This window comes from Saccopteryx bilineata, chromosome 2 (genome assembly GCF_036850765.1).
Source record: "Saccopteryx bilineata isolate mSacBil1 chromosome 2, mSacBil1_pri_phased_curated, whole genome shotgun sequence".
In the NCBI taxonomy this organism is placed as follows: Eukaryota; Metazoa; Chordata; class Mammalia; order Chiroptera; family Emballonuridae; genus Saccopteryx; species Saccopteryx bilineata.
The window spans coordinates 274,742,478-274,761,567 of record NC_089491.1 but is presented as its reverse complement, the minus strand read 5'-3'; the positions used below and the strand labels follow the sequence as shown (position 1 = coordinate 274,761,567).

Genomic DNA, 19,090 nt, shown 5'->3' with positions numbered 1-19,090 from the left:
ACTCTGCTGGAGTCCCCCAGTCAAGGCACATGAGAAAGCAATCAATGAACAACAAAGGTGCTGCAATGAAAAAGTGATGCTGCCCTGGCCGATTGGCTCAGTGGTAGAGCATCGGCCTGGTGTGCAGAAGTCCCAGGTTCGATTCTGGCCAGGGAACACAGGAGAGGTGCCCATCTGCTTCTCCACCCTCCCCCTCTCCTTCCTCTCTGTCTCTTTCTTCCCCTCCCGCAGCGAGGCTCCGTTGGAACAAAGATGGCCCGGACGCTGGGGATGGCTCCTTGGCCTCTGCCCCAGGCGCTGGAGTGGCTCTGGTCGCGACAGAGCGACGCCCCTGAAGGGCAGAGCATTGCCCCCTGGTGGGCGTGCCGGGTGGATCCCGGTCGGGTGCATGCAGGAGTCTGTCTGACTGCCTCCCCGTTTCCAGCTTCAGAAAAATACAAAAAAAAAAAAAAATTAAAAAAAAACGAAAAAGAAAAAGTGATGCTTCTCATCTCTCCCCTTCCTGTCTGTCTGCCCCATCCGTCTCTCTCTCTCTCTCTGTCTCAGTCACAAGAAGAAAAAAGAAAGTACATGTTTGTAATAACCCAAATACAGCATTTTGGAGGTTTAAGTAATATCACAGAAGGTCTGTCCATAGGGAAACCTTATGGCTATTTACTCTACTTCCTAAAATCCACAAACATACGTCAAACGGGCTTCAAGTAGTTTCCAATCAGAGAATGTTTAGCCAGAGACTTACTCTATGAATAATGGAAACGAAGAGAAATAATAACGCTTCCTTTACTGAGCCCTCCCTCTCTGCGAACCTGTGTGCCTGCATGATTCTATCATTCTGTGCGGTAGAATCAGTGTCTCTTCTACACACAAGGAAATGGAGTGACAGGAAGGTGACAAAATGATCCCAATTTAGATAAGCCCTAAGTAGTCAAGCTAGGGTTTGAACTTGGGCCAACTTTGACTTCAGACTCTGCCGTCTTAGCAGCCAAGCGCTAACTCAGCCCCAAGTGCGCGATTCGTCCCCGGTGCAGAAAAAGTCCCGTGTCCCCGGCGAGCCCACCAAAAGACATCTTCACACAGCGGTGAGCAAGCGGAGGAGAGGAGGCCAACAAGTTGGCTTGTCATCCTTTAATCGGGAGACCTTCTCAACATGATACTTGACCAGTCCGTGCCGTAATATTTCTTCTTTACCGTTAGGATTTAGCCATGAATCTCTACAGATCAGTATCTTCTGAACAAATACTCAGTTATGGTTTTCAATCGAGCGTGGGTGCTATTTAAGAAGGACGCGTCCTGCCGCCGCCTCCTGTGAAGGACGGCTCGCCACCCTGAGAATGGGGGCAAGGTGGTTTGGAGGGTCCCCTGGCTGAACTCCACCTAAGAAAGTCAGCATGAACCGAATCTTGTTCCCAGATTGTAATGGGTGGATTGTCGTGCTGCATGAGTCATCCCAGAGTCTGGGAACATGGCCAGGACACACCGTGAGGCAGGGAATGCGGTCCTCAGTGGACAGCCATGCCACCTTCATAAACTGACTCATTGGAAGTATATCTAAAGGGAAACAGAGACAACAGATTAACGGCACAGCAATCACAAAGGAGTAAGGGTAATGGCTGATCACTTCCCTGTAAACACTGACGATTGCCGTGGTCTCCTTGGCGACTCTCAGGTAGCATGTGTAGGCAGGGAGCATGCTGTGGTTGAAACTTAGAGGGGGGAAAAGCCCGAACTTGCAAGATTACCCCCGAGACAAGAGATGCCCGGCTGTTTTAACCCTAAGCGAGGTAAGCAATACAGTCTACAAAACCAGTGATGACCACAGTGGAATGGGCTTCAATTCCCAGCATCAAAGAATTGTGTGAAACTAAGTAGAAAACACATGAAAAGGATATTCACCTTTTCGGGGTGGGGGGGGGGAGCCGTTGAGAATGTTGGGAGGAGCATGTGTTGCTCCTTAAGCTGCATTCCTGCGAAAGTGTCTAAATAGCTCAACAAAGCACAGTCCCTTCTGTTCTTTTTAAATTAGAGTTACTTTATTTTGGAGGAAGGATTAAGTCTAGAGGTGTGTGTGTGTATGTGTGTGTGTGTGTGTGTGTGTGTGTGTGTGTGTGTATTCACTCGTCTCATAAATGCTTCCAGAAAGATCTAACCATTCTTTTCAGACCACATGTTGTCAGTGTGGAGAAACACGCTTAATGATTGTGCATTGAGTTTGTATCCTGCAACTCTACTGAATGCTTTTATGATTAGTTCTGACGGTCTCCTCTTCAGATGTCTGTGGGAGCCTTCATTTCCATTTCTGTTGCAATTGCGAGTCAGATAGTAACGCTTTTCACTTTCCGAGGAACTTCCAGACTCTTTTCCTGAAATGGCTGCAGCCCAAGGAGAGATGGGACTTTTTTTTTTATCCCTGTAGGCTCCGTTGTGTCTGCGGGCACACTGTTGGACGCATCGCTACCTCCTTGCTAACTTATTAGATCCATAAATCAATTGGTTGAGTAAATTCTACATCTCGGACTTTGAAACCCTGTTCTCCATTATCAACACCTCCCCAGGCATTCCCCAAGACAGAGTGGGTTTGGGTTGCAGCCGACAAAACGCTTCATCTCCAAGTTCCTTATTTCTAAGATAGGAACAAGCAGCCTCCTGACAAGGTATGGATCACGAGGTTGGGATGTGACGAAATGCAGGAAGCAATGTAGAAAGTGTCGGGTGTGATAGGGATGCCAGTCACTGTTACTATTTTCGTTTGGGTTGTTTATGTTAGGATCCTCACTCTTCCTGACTATGATCCCACTGAGGAACTCCCACAGATTGGGAAAACCAGATGCATACATTTGTTATATTTGTCCCTTTAGAGTTTCTTGACAGGGTGGCGTGTGGCTACCTTGGTAATATTCGCTCACTTTATTCATACACATTGCATGCGTAATATACAGTAGGTCATCCTAAAACTGGCATCCTTGGGGGTGGGATGGTTTTGAGCCACGCCTTCAGATTTACTTTGAGTCCCAGTGCATGCTGCATGGCTCTGAAACCCGGAGGCTGACTCTTTGTAGCAGATCAGCAGGGTTCCCTTATCCTCTGGCTTCTTCTTAGATTTCCCCACTTGAGGCACTGGAAGTTGGGGGTCAAGAGGAGAGAAGTCATGGGGGGGGTGGCCCTCTGTCTCTCCCTGCTCTTCCGTGACTGGTTGACTGGTATGGACTCTGACCCCTTCCCAAAAGCCATGGCTCCTTATGGATTCCTCGTCATTGCCGTGGCTTCCACAGCTCTGAGCACTGACCCCCCCCCCCTCTTGTTCCTTTGTTGGAGTGGGAAGGACTCTAATGGCTTTCCACTGCTGTCGATTCCTGGTTGCAGTACCATCTCATGTTTACTTAATCCTGTTCAATTCATTTAAACACTACCTGTATTAAACTTTTCCCATACCATATATTTCCTGTGAGGGTTCTATAATGGACCTGTTATCATCCTCACCATCCTCACCATTTTCATCCTCACCATCAACATCACAATCATCACCACCGCCATTACCATCCTCACCATAACCATTATCACCATCATCATCACTATCACCATCACCACTATCACCACCATTACCACCATCACCACCATCATCATCATCCTTACCATCATCACCATCACCATCATCACCATCATCACCATTATCACCATCATCATCACCACCACCATCATCACCACCATCACCGCTATCATCATCCTCATCATCATCACCATCACTATCGTTACCATCATCACCATCACCACCATCACCATCATCATCATCACCACCATCACCATCACCATCACCATCATCACCACCACCATCATCATCATCACCATCATCACCATCATCACCACCATCCCCATCATCACCACATCATCATCACCATCATCATCACCATCACCACCATCACCATCATCATCATCACCACCATCACCATCATCACCACCATCATCATCATCACCATCACCATCATCACCATCATCACCACCATCCCCATCATCACCATCATCATCATCACCATCATCATCACCATCATCACCACCACCATCACTGACTGATCTCATGCTCTTACACACAGGTCCTGTCCTGGGCACATTCCTGCATGCTGGCCCCCTTCTCCCAGTGTCCTTACTATGTAGAAACCAGTGCCATCATTCCTAGTTCATCGATGAAGAAACAGATGCACAGAGACACCACTGACTTGCTCAAGGTCACAGAACGAGGAACTGGCAGAGAGCCATGGTTTAAACCTCGATGGCCTACTCATAGGATTCCAACTGAACCTCATGCTGTGTAGCCTGTCCCCACCGCCTCCCTCCCAGCTCAGAGAGGAGGACTGGTGACAGCTCGGGCTGGTGACTCTTCCTACCCCAACGCTGGCCGGAAGATGTGTGACAACTATTTTGTGTTTATCAGTTCCATTCATTGTGAGAGGGGACGTTCAGTGTCACTAGCTGAGTGAGGCCCTCTAGCTCACACAGTGAGACTTTCAATGAACCCCTCGAAGACACTCTTTGGGCTGCAGCGAATGCGTGCTTCTTAACGTATGATCCCTGTACTGGGTCCGATTTCTACCTCCCCAGACAATGGGGAGTGAGGCAGGAGCTGGGAGTGATTTAGACACGAGTGATTTAGACTTGTGGAGCGCGTTCCACAAGCTCATTTTCACGTTAATAGGAAGAATAAAAAGACTTTGAGACCATATTTCTACCTGGGCCTCCACGTATTTCAGCAGAAGGGCAGGGGATGAAAGACGTTGGTCTATAGAGCACATTTATGGCACTCCAAATCTCTTCGTGGCTGCCTGCTGCACCGTGCACTCTGGGGGAAAGACACAGACACACAAAAAATGGGGCCAGCCACCGTCACCAGTAAGGAATTCAGTTTTATGAGTGTGCTCTATATTACATGGTACAGCAAATCAGGGTCGATTAAACAGCCTTTTTGGATTGTATGTGCTCCCACTTTTAGAGTTAATAATGGCTCTCATGTCCTAAGGACCCGTGCAAAGAACTATACTTATATTGGACCTGTCTTAACTCACTCGATCCTGTAAGAACCCTAGCAGGTCTGTCCTATTTCTGTCCCGTCTTGCAGAGAAGGAAACTGAGGCACAGGAGGGCCATGTCACGGGAACACAGTTATGCCGCTGGGAGTCAGTCCCAGTTCCACAGGACAGACTTCAAGATCCAGGCTCATGACCACCGTGCGAGCCCACTGTCAAGTTTTCTGCCCCGTGGCCCAGCTTCCTTACCTTTCCACTGAGCTTGCGTGGACACTTCTGGGATATCCACCTGCAGCGCCGGATTATGCCGTAAACCTCCTCGGAGCTGGCACAGAACCTGACGCTGGCGTTAGTGACCACCAGCCGGATGTCCACGTGCAGCGAGCCGACTGGGGGCAGAATAGCCAGCAGGTGTCAGATGTTCCTCACGGAAATGTTGGTCCTGGGCTTCCCAAAAGGGTTTGATCACCAGACTGAGTTCCCCTTGGGAGTTACGGATCACCCCAGCCTGTCCCCTCATAGGCAGATTTTCCACAGGTGACCCCCAGGTGCAACAAGAAGGTATCAGGGTTCTGGTGAAGACAGACCTGAATCTATTAGCATCAAAGACACTACCCAGACGAGTAATGGCCATGCATTAAAGGGAACTTATTATCACTAACACAAGTGATATCCACAGTTTTGCACCGTTGTTAGTAGGCAGGCTCTGGAGGCGGACTGACTGAGCTTTGCTGCAATTGTAGAACTAGTGCTATTACCGACCTCTTGTTCAGGGTCAGCTGTGGGTAAGATCCTCTGCATGCACCCAGTTTACTCCCCCCCAAGCAGTCCCCAAAGGCCAGTACCATGGTGGCACGCACTTCCCAGTGGAGAAACTACAGAAGAAAGTAAAGATGGCCCTGGCAGGTTTGCTCAGTGGCTGGAACGTCAGCCCGGTGTATGGACGTCCCAGGTTCGATTCCCGGTCAGGGCACACAAAAAGCATCTCTCTCCCATAAACAGGAAAGTCTATGGATGTGTGTGTCCAAGGAGGAAGGAGGACAGAGGAAGATATAGGGAAAAAGGTCTCCAAAAGACTGTTCTTCAGCCGGTCTTCTCTGGGAAACCCCACCCGAGTCTGTACTGTGGGTGTCCACATGCCGACTCCACCACTGTCCAGAGGATGGACGGTGTCTCGTGGAGCCACGGCACCGGCTCTGCTGTGGGGGACGGACAAGGGCACTCGGAGTCTTGGAAATGAAACCAAGTACCTTGACCTTCCTTTACTTTTGTTCCAGCCCCTTGTTCTAAAGCCCGGGCAGCCAACACAGAACACTGGGACACTGGACTCCAGGTCTTCAGGTGACAACTCTCAGACTGCTGCCTTCTCCTGGTCTCCTGCTGAGGCCCCTCCCCTGGTGGCCCTTGGCCGTGGCGCCGTCCAGGAACACCCATGCCAGACGGTCCTCACTCTGGCCAGGGTGGTTGGGGCTGAGTCCCCCCCAAAGCAGCAGGAGTGGAGTCTGACTCCCTCCCTGGGAGTACTCTTGTTGCCGTGTTATACGAGACGTGGAGATCTAATTCAGTGTGTGGACTCAGTTTTAGCGTGACTGGCTTATTGACATGGATGTGAATTCACTCGTGTGTCTGCAGCCAAAGGTCAGCCACAGAGTTTGAAGAGAAATTACTTCTGGCTACCTCTCAGCATGGGGTTCGCATGAGTCTGTCTAACTCAGAGACGTGTCCCCACAAAAACAGGGGTGCTAGACCGCCCGGGGCAGAATGCTCAGTTGAAGTCTCTGGCATGTTAACCTCACCTGTGACAGACCCTCTAAGATACGTCCTCTGCCAGGGCAAGCGTCAACTACAAAATCAGGAATAAAGAAGTTTGTGGCCTGACCAGGCGGTGGTGCAGCGGCTAGAGCATCAGACTGGGATGCGGAGGATCCAGGTTCAAGACCCTGAGGTCGCCAGCTTGAGTGCAGGCTCATCTGGTTTGAGCAAAAGCCCACCAGCTTGAACCCAAGGTCGCTGGCTCCAGCAAGGGGTTACTTGGTCTGATGTAGCCCCTTGGTCAAGGCACATATGAGAAAGCAATCAATGAACAGCTAAGGTGCTGCAACAAAGAATTGATGCTTCTCATCTCTCTCCCTGCCTGTGTGTCTGTCCCTCTCTGTCCTTCTCTCTGTCTCTGTCACAAAAGAAAAGAAGTTTGTGTGTGTGAAATCCCCCCCCCTTGATTGGAGAGAGAGAGAGAGAGAGAGAGATAAACAAACACTGCTTTGTTCCACTCAGTCATGCATTCTTGGATCAAACCCACAACGTTGGTGTATCGGAACAATGATGCTCTAACCCACCGAGCTCCCCTGCCAGAGCTGTGAGACATCTTATCATGGTGGTACCGTTGGGATTCGAGGAGAGGGATACGTTGGTGGGTCTCAAGTTCAAACAGCTGCTTGCTGGTTCTCAGGCTGACAGTTCATTCATCAGCCCTACCAGACTGAACACCTGTTGGACCGGATGTTATGCTAAGGGAGATAAACCAGTCACAGAAAACAAACACTAGGTGAGTGCACTGATACAAGATGCCTGGAGTCGCCCATCCATAGAGAGGGACAGCATGGGGGAGGTCAGGGCCTGGGGATGGGAGGGGGACTTGGTGTTCAATGGGGACAGAGTTGGTTTTTGCAAGATGAAAACAGGTCCTGGGGTCTGATTGTACAGCCATGTGGGTGGGCTTAACCCTCCTGAACTGGACACTTAACAATGGTGCAGACGGCAAATTTTATGTGATAGGTATCTTACCACACTCAGGAAAGACAACAGTGGCTTCACTCAGATGACCGGGGTTTAGTCAATGACTTGGAAGCCACTCCACACTTTGGAAAGGAATTGTTTTGGGCAGGGATTTAAGGCGCCCCCACAATGGTGAGAACTGAGTGAACAGGGTCAGGCTGGCCTCCGGCAGCACCCCAAGGGTCTGAGCCTCAGCAAGAAATGAGGACACTGTTGGCAAAACTGTATGTATTCTGACCATCTGCCAACGCCCAATGCCAGGGAATACGCCTCCCCAGCCTCCCTGCCTTACATGTCTCACACCGGTGCCTCTCACTGGAGACTCTGCTGTGGGGACAGTGCCCAGAGCACCCTGGAGCATGCGAATAATACTACAGTTAGCTGCTGGGGGTGCAGTGGGCTCCCTGGGGACTTAAATATGGAAGTCAAGAGGCAAATGCATGCTTTTGGAAAGTACCACTGCATCGGGAGAAAGGGTAACTAACTCACAGGAGAGGAGAAAGGAAGCAAGTGTGACGAAGAGGATGATTTCACCACACCCACAGGGTCCCCACCTGGAGAAGGAGGGACACGCATAACGCCCCCGGAATCGAAGAGGCTGTCCAATGGCTGTGACCAGCACCCCTAAAAGTCCTGGGGGACCCTGTGACCATAATAAAGACATTTCTTGCCCAAGTGGCCCTTTCAAGGGACTCTGGGGCACTGGGGGTAGGGACACAGCTCTTAGAATGAGGGCAGCTCTGGAGAGTGTCCTTTGAAATGACAAGGACATCGCACTGTGGCAGCCTCCCTCTGCTGTGCATAAAGCTGCTGATATAAAAGATAATAGGAAATGGAGGGCAATGAAAAAAAATAGGCATTTTTTTTTAATATGTGTTAGTCTATAGTTAGCACAGAAAGCTGTGATGTCCGTGGGGATTAACGGGCCCTCTACGGACAGTAAGCACCTCCGCGCCAGGGCTTGGACAGGAAGCGCAGGGCGCAATGGAAAGGAGGAAGTGACGGACAGTTGGGGGAAACTGGGACTTAGATGACTCAGGTCGCTATTTGCAAACATTTTTCTATTACTTCCATTAAAAAAAATAGAGGCTTAGAGGCACAGAAATAAGAGAGGCAAAGGCGTCATGGGCTTTAAAAACAGCTTCATTAAGAGTCCTCGGCCCTGGCCAGCTGGCTCAGTGGTAGAGCGTCAGCCTGGCATGTGGAAGTCCCAGTTTCCATTCCCGGCCAGGGCACACAGGAGAAGCACCCATCTACTTCTCCACCCTTCCCCTTCTTCTTCCTCTCTGCCTCTCTCTTCCTCTCCCACAGACAAAGCTCCATTGGAGCAAAGTTGGTCCGGGCACTGAGGATGGCTCCATGGCCTCTGCCTCAGGCACTAGAGTGGCTCCAGCTGCAACAGAGCAACGCCCCAGATAGGCAGAGCATCGCCCTCTGGTGGGCATTTTGGGTGGACCCCGATCTCGAGCGCATGTAGGAGTCTGTCTGTCCGCCTCTTCACTTCTCACTTCAGGAAAATAAAAAAAAAGAGATCCTCACAGACATACAATAAACTACCCACATTTGAAAATTAGACAGTTTGATAGGTGTTGATATACGTTGCATCTGTGACGGCATCCCTGAAAGTGAAAATCACCATCACCTCCAGAAGACTCCCCACCCCCGCACCCCAGTCACTTGGTCATCCAGCCCCTTCCAGCTGTCCCCATGTCCCCTTTTCAAAAACTTCCGGAGTGTTTGACACGTTGGTGAGAGTTTATACATCCACAGGCCACGCATTAGCCGGGGTCACTTCTTTTCTTATTTATCAAGTCCTGAGAGTTCTTTGTGTTCTAGACACAAATCCCCGTGGGGTAGATGGCGTGCACGTGTTTTCGCCTGGTCTGCGGCTGGCGTCCACCTCCTAGCGCTGGTGTCTTAGAACTAGCAGAAGTTGATCGTGCTGATGCGGTCCAAGGTGTCAATTTGCTCTTTGGCAGACTACGTTTTACACGTGGTCCCTAGGGCTGCCATCCGACCACCCAAGGTCACGAAGGTTTTCTTACATTTTTCTCCTACGTTACATTGAGGTTTCTGGTCCATGATTTTGTTCTTGTTGTTTTCACTCTTTTTTTGTAGAGATTTTATTTATTCTTTTTTTTTTTTTTTTTTTTACAGAGGAGAGACAGAGAGAAGGGCGGGGGGGGGGGGGGAGCTGGAAGCATCAACTCCCATATGTGCCTTGACCAGGCAAGCCCAGGGTTTCGAACCAGCGACCTCAGCATTCCAGGTGGATGCTTTATCCACTGCGCCACCACAGGTCAAGCACTGGTTCCTGTTGAGTGAACTCTCGTGTGTGTTGTGAGGTGTGGGTCAGAGTTTCATTTCTGCTGTTGCCGCTTCTTCCCTGTCGAGATCCGTCTTTTTCTACGGCCCTTTGTGGAAGCACTCATCATTTCTTTGCTACTTAGTAAACATTCTCAAAGTGAGTCTGGAAATGGCGGTAACACTCTCCAGACCCGGCAAAATGCTCGTTCACGTTCAAGTTCTTGGTTGAGTCTTGCCGCCGTGGCACCCTGACAATATGGAGATGTCCTTTTAACATTTTTATTCAGTTCAAAATTCTCCCAAATCTCCTTTTTCACTTCTTCATTGACCCACCTGGAGGGTTATGTAGAAGGAGTGACTGAATTATTAAATACTTGGAGACTGTCCAAAGCCTCTCTGTTACGGAATGCCAATTTAATTCCGTTTTGTTCCTAGCGTATATTTTCTGTTAGATCAATACTTTTACATCCACTGCCCTCTTGTGTCACAGTGCTCATTGCGGGGACATGGCTGGACAGCGAGATGGAGAGAAGAGCGGCCATTCAGGTCACCCCTCTGGACTATACTATACATCCTTGCAGATGGAATATGGATTCACGGTGGAAGTAGGCTTTTAAGGCTTCTGATGCCACTGCTGATTGCTTCCAGGAGGTGCCCATTTATTTGGAGACTCATCCTGTGTGGTTCTGTTTTACTGGGGTAAGGTAGTAAAATAGTAAAACTAGAATTTATAAAATTACGGTAGTCCAAGTTGCATTTTGATAACTAAAGACTGTCTCCACAGGTGCTAGCCTAATTACGTTCTTTAGTTCACGGTTCCGTGACAGTGGAGGGAAGATACTGATGTTTGCTTTCCGAGAAAGATAAAGAAAGACAGAAAGACATAAAAGTGAAATATGAGAGAGAGAGAGAGAGAGAGACTGAAACGGGTCATCTCTGGAGAAAACAGAGCTTCCTCCTCGAACAGGAATGCCTCTTGGTCCTGTGTTAGCACTAAAAAGGCTCCGAGGAAGAGTGATGATTTTTCATCCTCTTCCGATAGGAAGATCAATATCAAGTTTTAAAAAAAGATACCCTCTTCAAGGTAACAATAAAGTCAAACAGAAGAAAATCGAAACCAGAAAGGAAGAAAAAAAATATTCAAGGTGACTGCTTCCGTCTCCAATCTGCCACCAGAAGAAATGAAACGATTGATCTCTTATCAAGTTGGCAAACACTCTAGATCTTTCTGAATTTCCAGCCCACCTCGGCACACAGCCCCTGTTCCCTGTGCTGGGAGACACTTGTGACCGTGACAACTGTGCCGCCCTCTGACAGAGGAGGGCTGGGGTAACCTCTCTGCGCATGGGCGGTGGGTGAGAAGGGGAACTGAGGGAGTCCTTCTGACCGCGGCTCCCAGTTTGACAACTCAGGAGCACCTGCGTGCCGGAGAGCCCCTCCCTGGTGCTGTGTCCAGGTGTGATGGACGACTGATAGACTCAGCCCCTCGAGAAGCCTGCCTGTTATTTCTAACTCTGCTGTCTCATTCACTTGGCCTCTCTCTCCCTCGCCCTGACCTTGAAACTTCTGCACAGCCGCCGGCCGCTGAATGTGCATTCGTGCGTGCCATCACCTGGTCTCCATAGCAACTGCATCCGCCAATCCGGGCAGAGAAGAGGGACACAGTGCTCATTTGTTTGGGATGCTTTTACGAGATCAATCTTGGCTCTATGGACACCACGGCCCAGACAGCTCTTAGTGGTGGGGTGGGGTGGGGGTGGCAGTCTTGCCCACTGTGTGATGTTCAGCAGCATCCCTGCCATCGACCCGCTAGAGGCCAGCGGCCCCTTCTAAGTGTGACAGTCTAAATTATCTCCGTGCCTTGATGAATGCCTCCTGGCGGGGAGAAATTGCTCCTGGCTGAGAAATGCTGAACTAGGTCACGAAAACGCAGGCCCACGCTGGGTGGGGTCTCATATAGTCTATCGCCCTGGGGACATGGGGCTTGTTTTCCATGTGTGTTGCTGGAAACAGACACACCTGGTGGCTTAGGAGCAAGGGGCTGGAGTCACAAAGCCAGCAAGGCGAATGGTGAATGGACAGAGGTCTGTCCTCTGAGTTGCATACGACTATGTCCTTCCAGAAGTGACCCTGGCGGGGTGGCATTTGAACTAGAATGGGGCTCTGGGTTGCTTTTCTTGCCAGGCACCCAAACACAGAAGATACTGTGAAGGCCAAGCAGCCATCGGCTCCTCCTCTGATAAGATTCATTTGCTCATGGACCTAGGAATTGTGGTCTTTAACCCCTCCAGCGTCCTCACGTGTCCGTGGAGATGACTAGAAAACCTGCCCGGCTGCTGCTGAGGAACTCATGAAATAACGTGGGGAACACTGAAAACCCAAGGTCCCTGGTTGTGTCTGTTCATGTTGTGCATCTTAGCACATGATCAGAAACTAGCGAAAGACCTCCAAGGAGCAGACTGCATAATTATGTCAAAACTCCAGACAAAACATTTCTTGGCATTAATAATAAGTTTGTGCCCTGGCTGGCTGGCTCAGTGGATAGAGCGTCAGCCTGGTATCTGGACAGCCTGGTTTCAATTCTCAGTCAGGGCACACAGGAGAAGGAACCATCTGCTTCTCCACCTCTCCCTCTCCTCCTCTCTCCTTCTTCCCCTCCTGCAGGTAGTGGCTCAATTGGTTTGAATGTGACCCCAAGCATTGAGGGTGGCTTGGTCAGTCCTAGCACATCAGCCTCAGGCACTAAAAATAGCCTGGTACTCAAGCATTGGTGCCAGATGGGGATGCCGGGTGGATCCCAGTCAGGGCAAATCTGGGAGTCTGTCTCACTATCTCCCCTCCTCTCACTGGAAAAAAAAAAGTTTGTGAGGACCTTGGAAGAACATAGCAAATGCTCATGTTTCATATTGCGTGAAGGGGTCAGGATTAAAAATATGTATGTACATCATAATGGTCACAGCACAGGGAAAACGCAAGAGGACAGTGGTAGCAGTGGACCATCCTATTCATAGTCAGTATGCCGGGCTGAGTGCTTTCTATCAATAGTTCTGCTGTATCGTGAAGTGTTTCCAAGATAAGGTTTGTTTTATAACAACAAATGGATTTCCAGTTTTTAAAGAAGGCATAAACTCTCTTAAACTCCTGCTGCTGATCGTTGTCTGTACTGGGGAGAGACACAGGCCAGCTCGAGGAGGCAGCATCCCCCCCTCCCGGCCCCCGCCGTGAATGCAGGTCAGGAGGGAACCCCTTAGTTCAGCCGGCTCCACATAAGCTGTCTGCGGACATTCCGCCTGGAGGGGAGGCTCGGGCAGACAGCTCCGCCTGGGAGCAGTGACCTGTTTCCCCGGAGAGCCAGCAACAAGACAGAACATCTCCATGTATTTCCGATTATGAGGGGAAGGGCTCCACAGTTATACCTAGGAAAAGGCTTTGGAGGGAAGCACATCACCCAAACATCTGAAGTTAGCATGTGCCGCGGAAAGAGGGAAATATTATCCAGAGAAAGGGACATCTTGGGGAGGGGGGGAGACGTCACCTGGCTGTCATTCCCTCCGACACGCTTTCCTCCCGGGTGCCAGCTCCTTGCTCCAAGGAGCACAGAGGGGGGAGGGTGCAGAGAGTGGACTTGAGGCTCTCAAGGCAGGGAACAGACCGACGGGACCTCGCTCACTGTACGTTTCCTATGGGAGCCAGTTCCCACCAGTCCTGAAACTCTAACGGGTTCCACAGTCATAACGTGCGAGCCCAGAGCAGCTTGCAAACCTACAGACGCAGGCATCCCAGGGGACCCCCAGGACAGCATAGCTCACAGGCCTAGAACCCTGCATTTTGCGGGGTTGTGAAGAAGCCCAAATTCCTGAACGAGAAACACAACTTAGTTTGCTGTCAAGAGTCATTTTGCTCACAACACAGAGCGAAACAAAGGATGTTTTCTTGAGCCGAAGCAGGTTTTGGCCGCTGTTAGTGAACCGTGAGAGGGGATGCTGTCTACACAGGCGCTCACTACATTTGGCTCAGGGTGCCAAGGGTTTAACCTGCGGGACTGATGAGCTCCTCACAGGAGCGTGTGTGCACGTACATGTGTGTTGTGCATACACGTGCACCCATGTGGTGTGTGTGTGCATTGCATGCTTATACCTGTGTGTATGTGTGTGGTGTGTGCCTGTGTGGGGGTGAGTATGTGTGCCTGTGGTGTATTATTCTTTCCGTACACACAACCGAGGATTGGAAAAGTAATGTGGATGTGGCCACGGAAGCCAGAATGCAGTTGAGGCTCGTCTACTTCAAAGTCTGGGCTCCTGAACTTTGTTTAACTCTCCTTTAACCTCACAAAATTCCACTTACTACACCCAAATTCCATCTCCATGTTTGGTGACAAAAAGGTAAGCGAGACCCTTGATATCCATTCACTGCTGAACATTTCTGATGGAACGAAGAACCCATGCGGCCAGGCCCTGTCCTTGTAGGACAAAGGTCGTGAGCTGCTGGCTGACCGCCCAGCCTCATGTGTCCCGCACTCGCCATGTCTGGCTCACTGAATGGACAGAAACATGGCATTGGTATCTGACGTGTAAAACATGTTTAAAAGTTATATGAAGCCTCAATGTCGGTTGTGCGTGCGTGCGTGTGTGTGTGTGTGTGTGTGTGTGTGTGTGTAGCATTGGACGATTTGGAAATACTGGGAATACCTTCTCACCTGGCAGAGGTGAGGGGAGCTGAGGCTGACTGGCACCTGCCCCATCAGAGCCCCTCTACCCTCTACCACCCCCAACCCCCCCATTCCAGGGTACGGGTGCTGGCCGCCCCTCTTCTCCCCTCTGTAAGGCCAGGGACAAAGGACTGTAGCTAAAATCAGCAGGAATTTCTACCCGGGAGACAGATGAGTTTACTAATGAAGGGGATGGGAATGGAGCCGTAGTGAGCTGCTACCCTGTCGTAAATGAACATAAATCGTACGATCGGTGCTATTTACAATTCCACGCAGCGCAGAGCCGTGCATTTATGTCTAATTAATGCGTCCAGAGCTTTTTTTTTTTTCCCCCAACAAAGATTTCTCATTGTGCCAAATGGTCCATTTCGAAGCTTCAGCTGAACGGGGAATTCAAACCAGCTGTACGGGGCTCACCGTGGTGGATTAGAGGAAAACCGCTGGCCCAGCGACCAAAGACGGGCAAATCTGAGAAGGGGAGATGTGCCGGTGTTCAGGAATAAAGTGTGCCGACTTGGATGCCTCTTGCTGTTTGCGGAAATATTCCGTGGGATTCCAAATAGCGTGATGGTCAGCTCCGTACACCCCTCCCAAGGGATAAAGAAAAAAAAATCCAGAAAGAAAAATGTGATCAGAAATGTCTGCAAGGGTGGAAACATACCTTCCGAGTGGTTCTTGTTTCCTCTGGTTAGGTTTCCATATAATTCATAAATATTTCTTGTGTGTAATCAAAACGTTAAAAAAAAGTCTGTAATATCATTTTCAAATACAATAAAAATATGTCCTGTGATCATGAAATATGTAGTCGGTGTTCAAAGTCCCAGCGTGCCTGAGCCTGTATTGGAACCTCAAAGGGATGGTGTGTCGATGTTACATCTTTCTTTTCTTCTTCCCAGAGATCAGCATCTCAGCCTTTCAATCCACTTAACTTTTCCCCAAACTTAGCAAATCCCGTAATTACATTTCCCCTCATGGCCACTCTGTCTGTCATGACCACGGAGTCTGGCTTTTTCGCAGAAGCCAAGCTAAATAACAAAATTGTGGAGACAAAACCAGGCTCTGTTAAGAAAAAAAGAAAAAAAATGAATTAGGTAACCAGCCTGATAGAAAGTTCCGATATTGCATTAGAAGCGGTGAAATCATCTTTTAAGTGGATGAAAGGGAACATTAAGCTCACAGTCCCCCGGGGGCAGGACAGTGGTCCTTACCGCACCTTTTCTCTATACCATCTCCACGGCATCAGGGGTCCCTGGACTGTCTAACTATACTACCCCCGATGCTACTAGACAAAGTTGTTAATCATAAATATCATCGTCTTTATACCAACTTGGGATGGTTCTAATTGTTGTCAAGGACAACTGTTGCACCAAAGTTGGAACCAGGGAGTGGGGGGGTAGATTCTTGGCAGAGTAAGGGTCGCAGGAATTCCCGTCCTGCTTCTGTAAAGAACTTGGTCCACCTATGGCCTCAGTAGACGTCCTGATGCTCCAAACTGATCCACGTGAAAACATACAAGGAATAAAAACAAACCCCGAAATTACCTTCACGTTCTCTGTATTCTTTGACTGTGGAAGGGAAGCACCGTCCCCCTGCCTTGGAAAGGGGCCTTGCGGACAGATGGCCAGGTGGTCAGCACTCACACGCGCAGCCACGCCCCACTGGTCCCCTCCGCACCCACCACCTTCTTCTGAGAGAGTTGCGTCTTCACTCCACCTGCTGGAGGACCTCACTGCCGACGGCAGCTTCATCCAGGGACCCAGACACCATCCCTGGAACGCCTGGACCCCTCGACAGCCTGAATCTAACTGATAATTACCAGCTTCCCTGAAGACTGCTCTCACTTCTAACTCCAGAGAAGGCTAAGTAGGCACCCTTAGCCTGTCACAGAAAGCCCTGCTTCTGGCCCACCTGCCCCCTTTCCCCATGGCCACAGTCCCCACCAGGGCACACCTGAGGGCTCCCCCTTTCCTCACCGTGACACGTCCCCACTTGTCAGCCCACCTGTGAGTCTCCACCGACGCCCATCCGTCTGGAGGTGGTGGCCGACTCCCTCCGCCCGGCCAGGTCTGAGTCAGCAGCTGTGGTTTGCTCTCAGGTGGGTGGTCCTCACGTCTCTGTGTCGCCATGTTCATGTGATTCAGGGGGGAAGGGGTGGGAGGGCAGGGTAGGAAGCAGAAAGATACGTTTAGTAAGAGAAATGAAAGCACATCACCTTCATTTACGTTTATAAGCATACTTGATCCAGTAAGGGCGTATGTGTTTTTCTTGAAGTTGAGGCATTCAGTCATTTTTAATTAGTGAAGAGCCCTCTTTGTTCAGTCACATCCACGGTTCATTTAGTCTACGGATGTGAACGTGAGTTTCTGGTCCATTGGAATCTAATGTAAAGTAATATTTCCACGCCCCGTGTGAACATTTGAAATCCTGTCACTGAGTTTTTCATTCTTTCCTAGTTGGCTTACTGTCACCATCATCGTTAGATACGTATTTAAACTCATCAAAACTCTGTGGTTACTTTGTATACTGGAGAATTCATTTAGATTGGCCTATCTATAAATCCTATCTTTTTAATTCTTTTATTTCTCTTCCTGTCTGTAAGCAAACAAAAAAATTTTTTTTTCTTTTTAATTTATTGTGGGTCTGGTTGTAATGACTTATATAAGATTTTTTTTTTGTAATTTTGGGTGGTAAGGCACATAGTTTTCATTAAATGTATTGGGGTGACATTGGTTAATAAGGATCCTATAGTTTTCAAGTGTATGTTTTTATGATACTTGATACGTATACTGCATTGTGACCACCACCCAAAATCAAACCATCTTCTGTCATCATGTATTTGGTCCTCTCTATTCCCCCACCACCCCTGATGTTTTTGTTTTTCAATCCATTTCTTTTGTCTGGTGTTTGGTAACCATATTATTTGGCTGAGAGTAGAATTCTGGGTTAACAATCACTTCCCCTCAATAATGTTAATCCATCAACTTAGGACCCCCATCTTTTCTATTTAGAGAAAACCATCACCTCGCTGTTTCTCACGGCCCCTCAGTCTTTGAGTCTACATGGTTTTACTGTCCTGTGCCCACGAATGGTCTTCATGGCCTGTCTCACACCGGAGTTCCAGAGATTGTCCGGTCTGTGTCTTAATGACATTCATTCAAGCTGGAGGACTGGTAGGCGCCATTAGAACTTGAAATACTTCTTCTCATTTTCCCTTTCCTCCCTGCTGACCCTTGAAGACACAATAAGGGTTCCTGTCCACACTGATCTCTCCCTCCCTTTGCCTCCTGATGAGCCCTGGACCTTCCCCCTGTGGGCCTGCATGGCATGGCATGTCCCTTCCTTTTGGGAATAAACTATCCTTCCAATGACACAGCCATGTTGGCTTGACCAAACCCAGATGCTAAGAAAGCCTGCATTTGACAACACCCTTAGAATAGAAATCTCAGGTTAGCTGAAAGTTCACATAGTTGTCCACTTATTATTTTTTTAAGTGAGAGGAGGGTAGATAGAGAGACAGAATCCCGCATGTGCCCCGACCAGGATCCACCTGGCAACCCCATCTGGGGCCAATGCTGAAATCAGGCAAGCTATTTTTAGTGCCAGAAGCTGATGTACTTGAATCAACTGAGCCATCCTCAGCAACCAGGGCTAACACTCGAACCAATCAGGTCACTGGATGCAGGAGGGGAAGAGAGAAAGAAAGGAGAGAAGGAGGAGGGGAGAAGCAGATGGAAGCTTCTCCTGTGTGCCCTGACTGGGAATTGAACCCAAGGCATACACATGCCAGGCCAACACTCTATCCATTGAGCCAACCAGCCAGGGCCCCCCACTTACTTTCTATAGTAGGAAAAAAATAGACACTGGTCAACTCTGGACACGTCATTCAACATGATACCAAATGTTCATGTGATGTCTCAGGATTCCAAAAGAGAGTTATTGGCCACTGTGATCTACCCCGCTGACCTAATTATGCTCGTCCTAGCAAGAAAAAATATTATCTGTTTCAAAGAATTCCATTAGGGAACAGGCGACATAATAAACAGTGACAAATTTATTCTTCCCTCATGGAACCAATAAATCAAAGCAACGAGGGTTGCTTACACGATCAGAAGTGAGATCCATCACGCTGTGTGCGCCACCGGGGGACGGATGGATTCCTGGAAGAGACGGTAAATCCATGCTGGTCTCGGAATCCCGGGGTAGATACCAGCATGTGTCTTCAAAACGCTCGCCTCCAAAATTCCTGAGAAAACGACCTTTGCTTCACCTGCCTGCCGGGAATGTCTAG

General features: G+C 49.3%; 2 protein-coding genes across 2 annotated transcripts in view; both read right to left on the bottom strand.

The window, feature by feature from the left end:
* LOC136322512 (uncharacterized) overlaps positions 1-19,090 on the bottom strand; it is a 138,731-nt gene that overhangs the window by 51,531 nt on the left and 68,110 nt on the right. Inside the window, 1 exon segment of the mRNA XM_066254476.1 lies at positions 5,262-5,401. Coding sequence (XP_066110573.1) covers positions 5,262-5,401 — 140 coding nt within the window.
* Positions 521-19,090, bottom strand: part of TMEM132B (transmembrane protein 132B) — a 608,028-nt gene continuing 589,458 nt past the window's right edge. Inside the window, exon 10 of the transcript XR_010729317.1 lies at positions 521-531. The gene's annotated coding sequence lies outside the window, so the exon portion shown is untranslated. The remainder of the gene's footprint in view (positions 532-19,090) is intronic.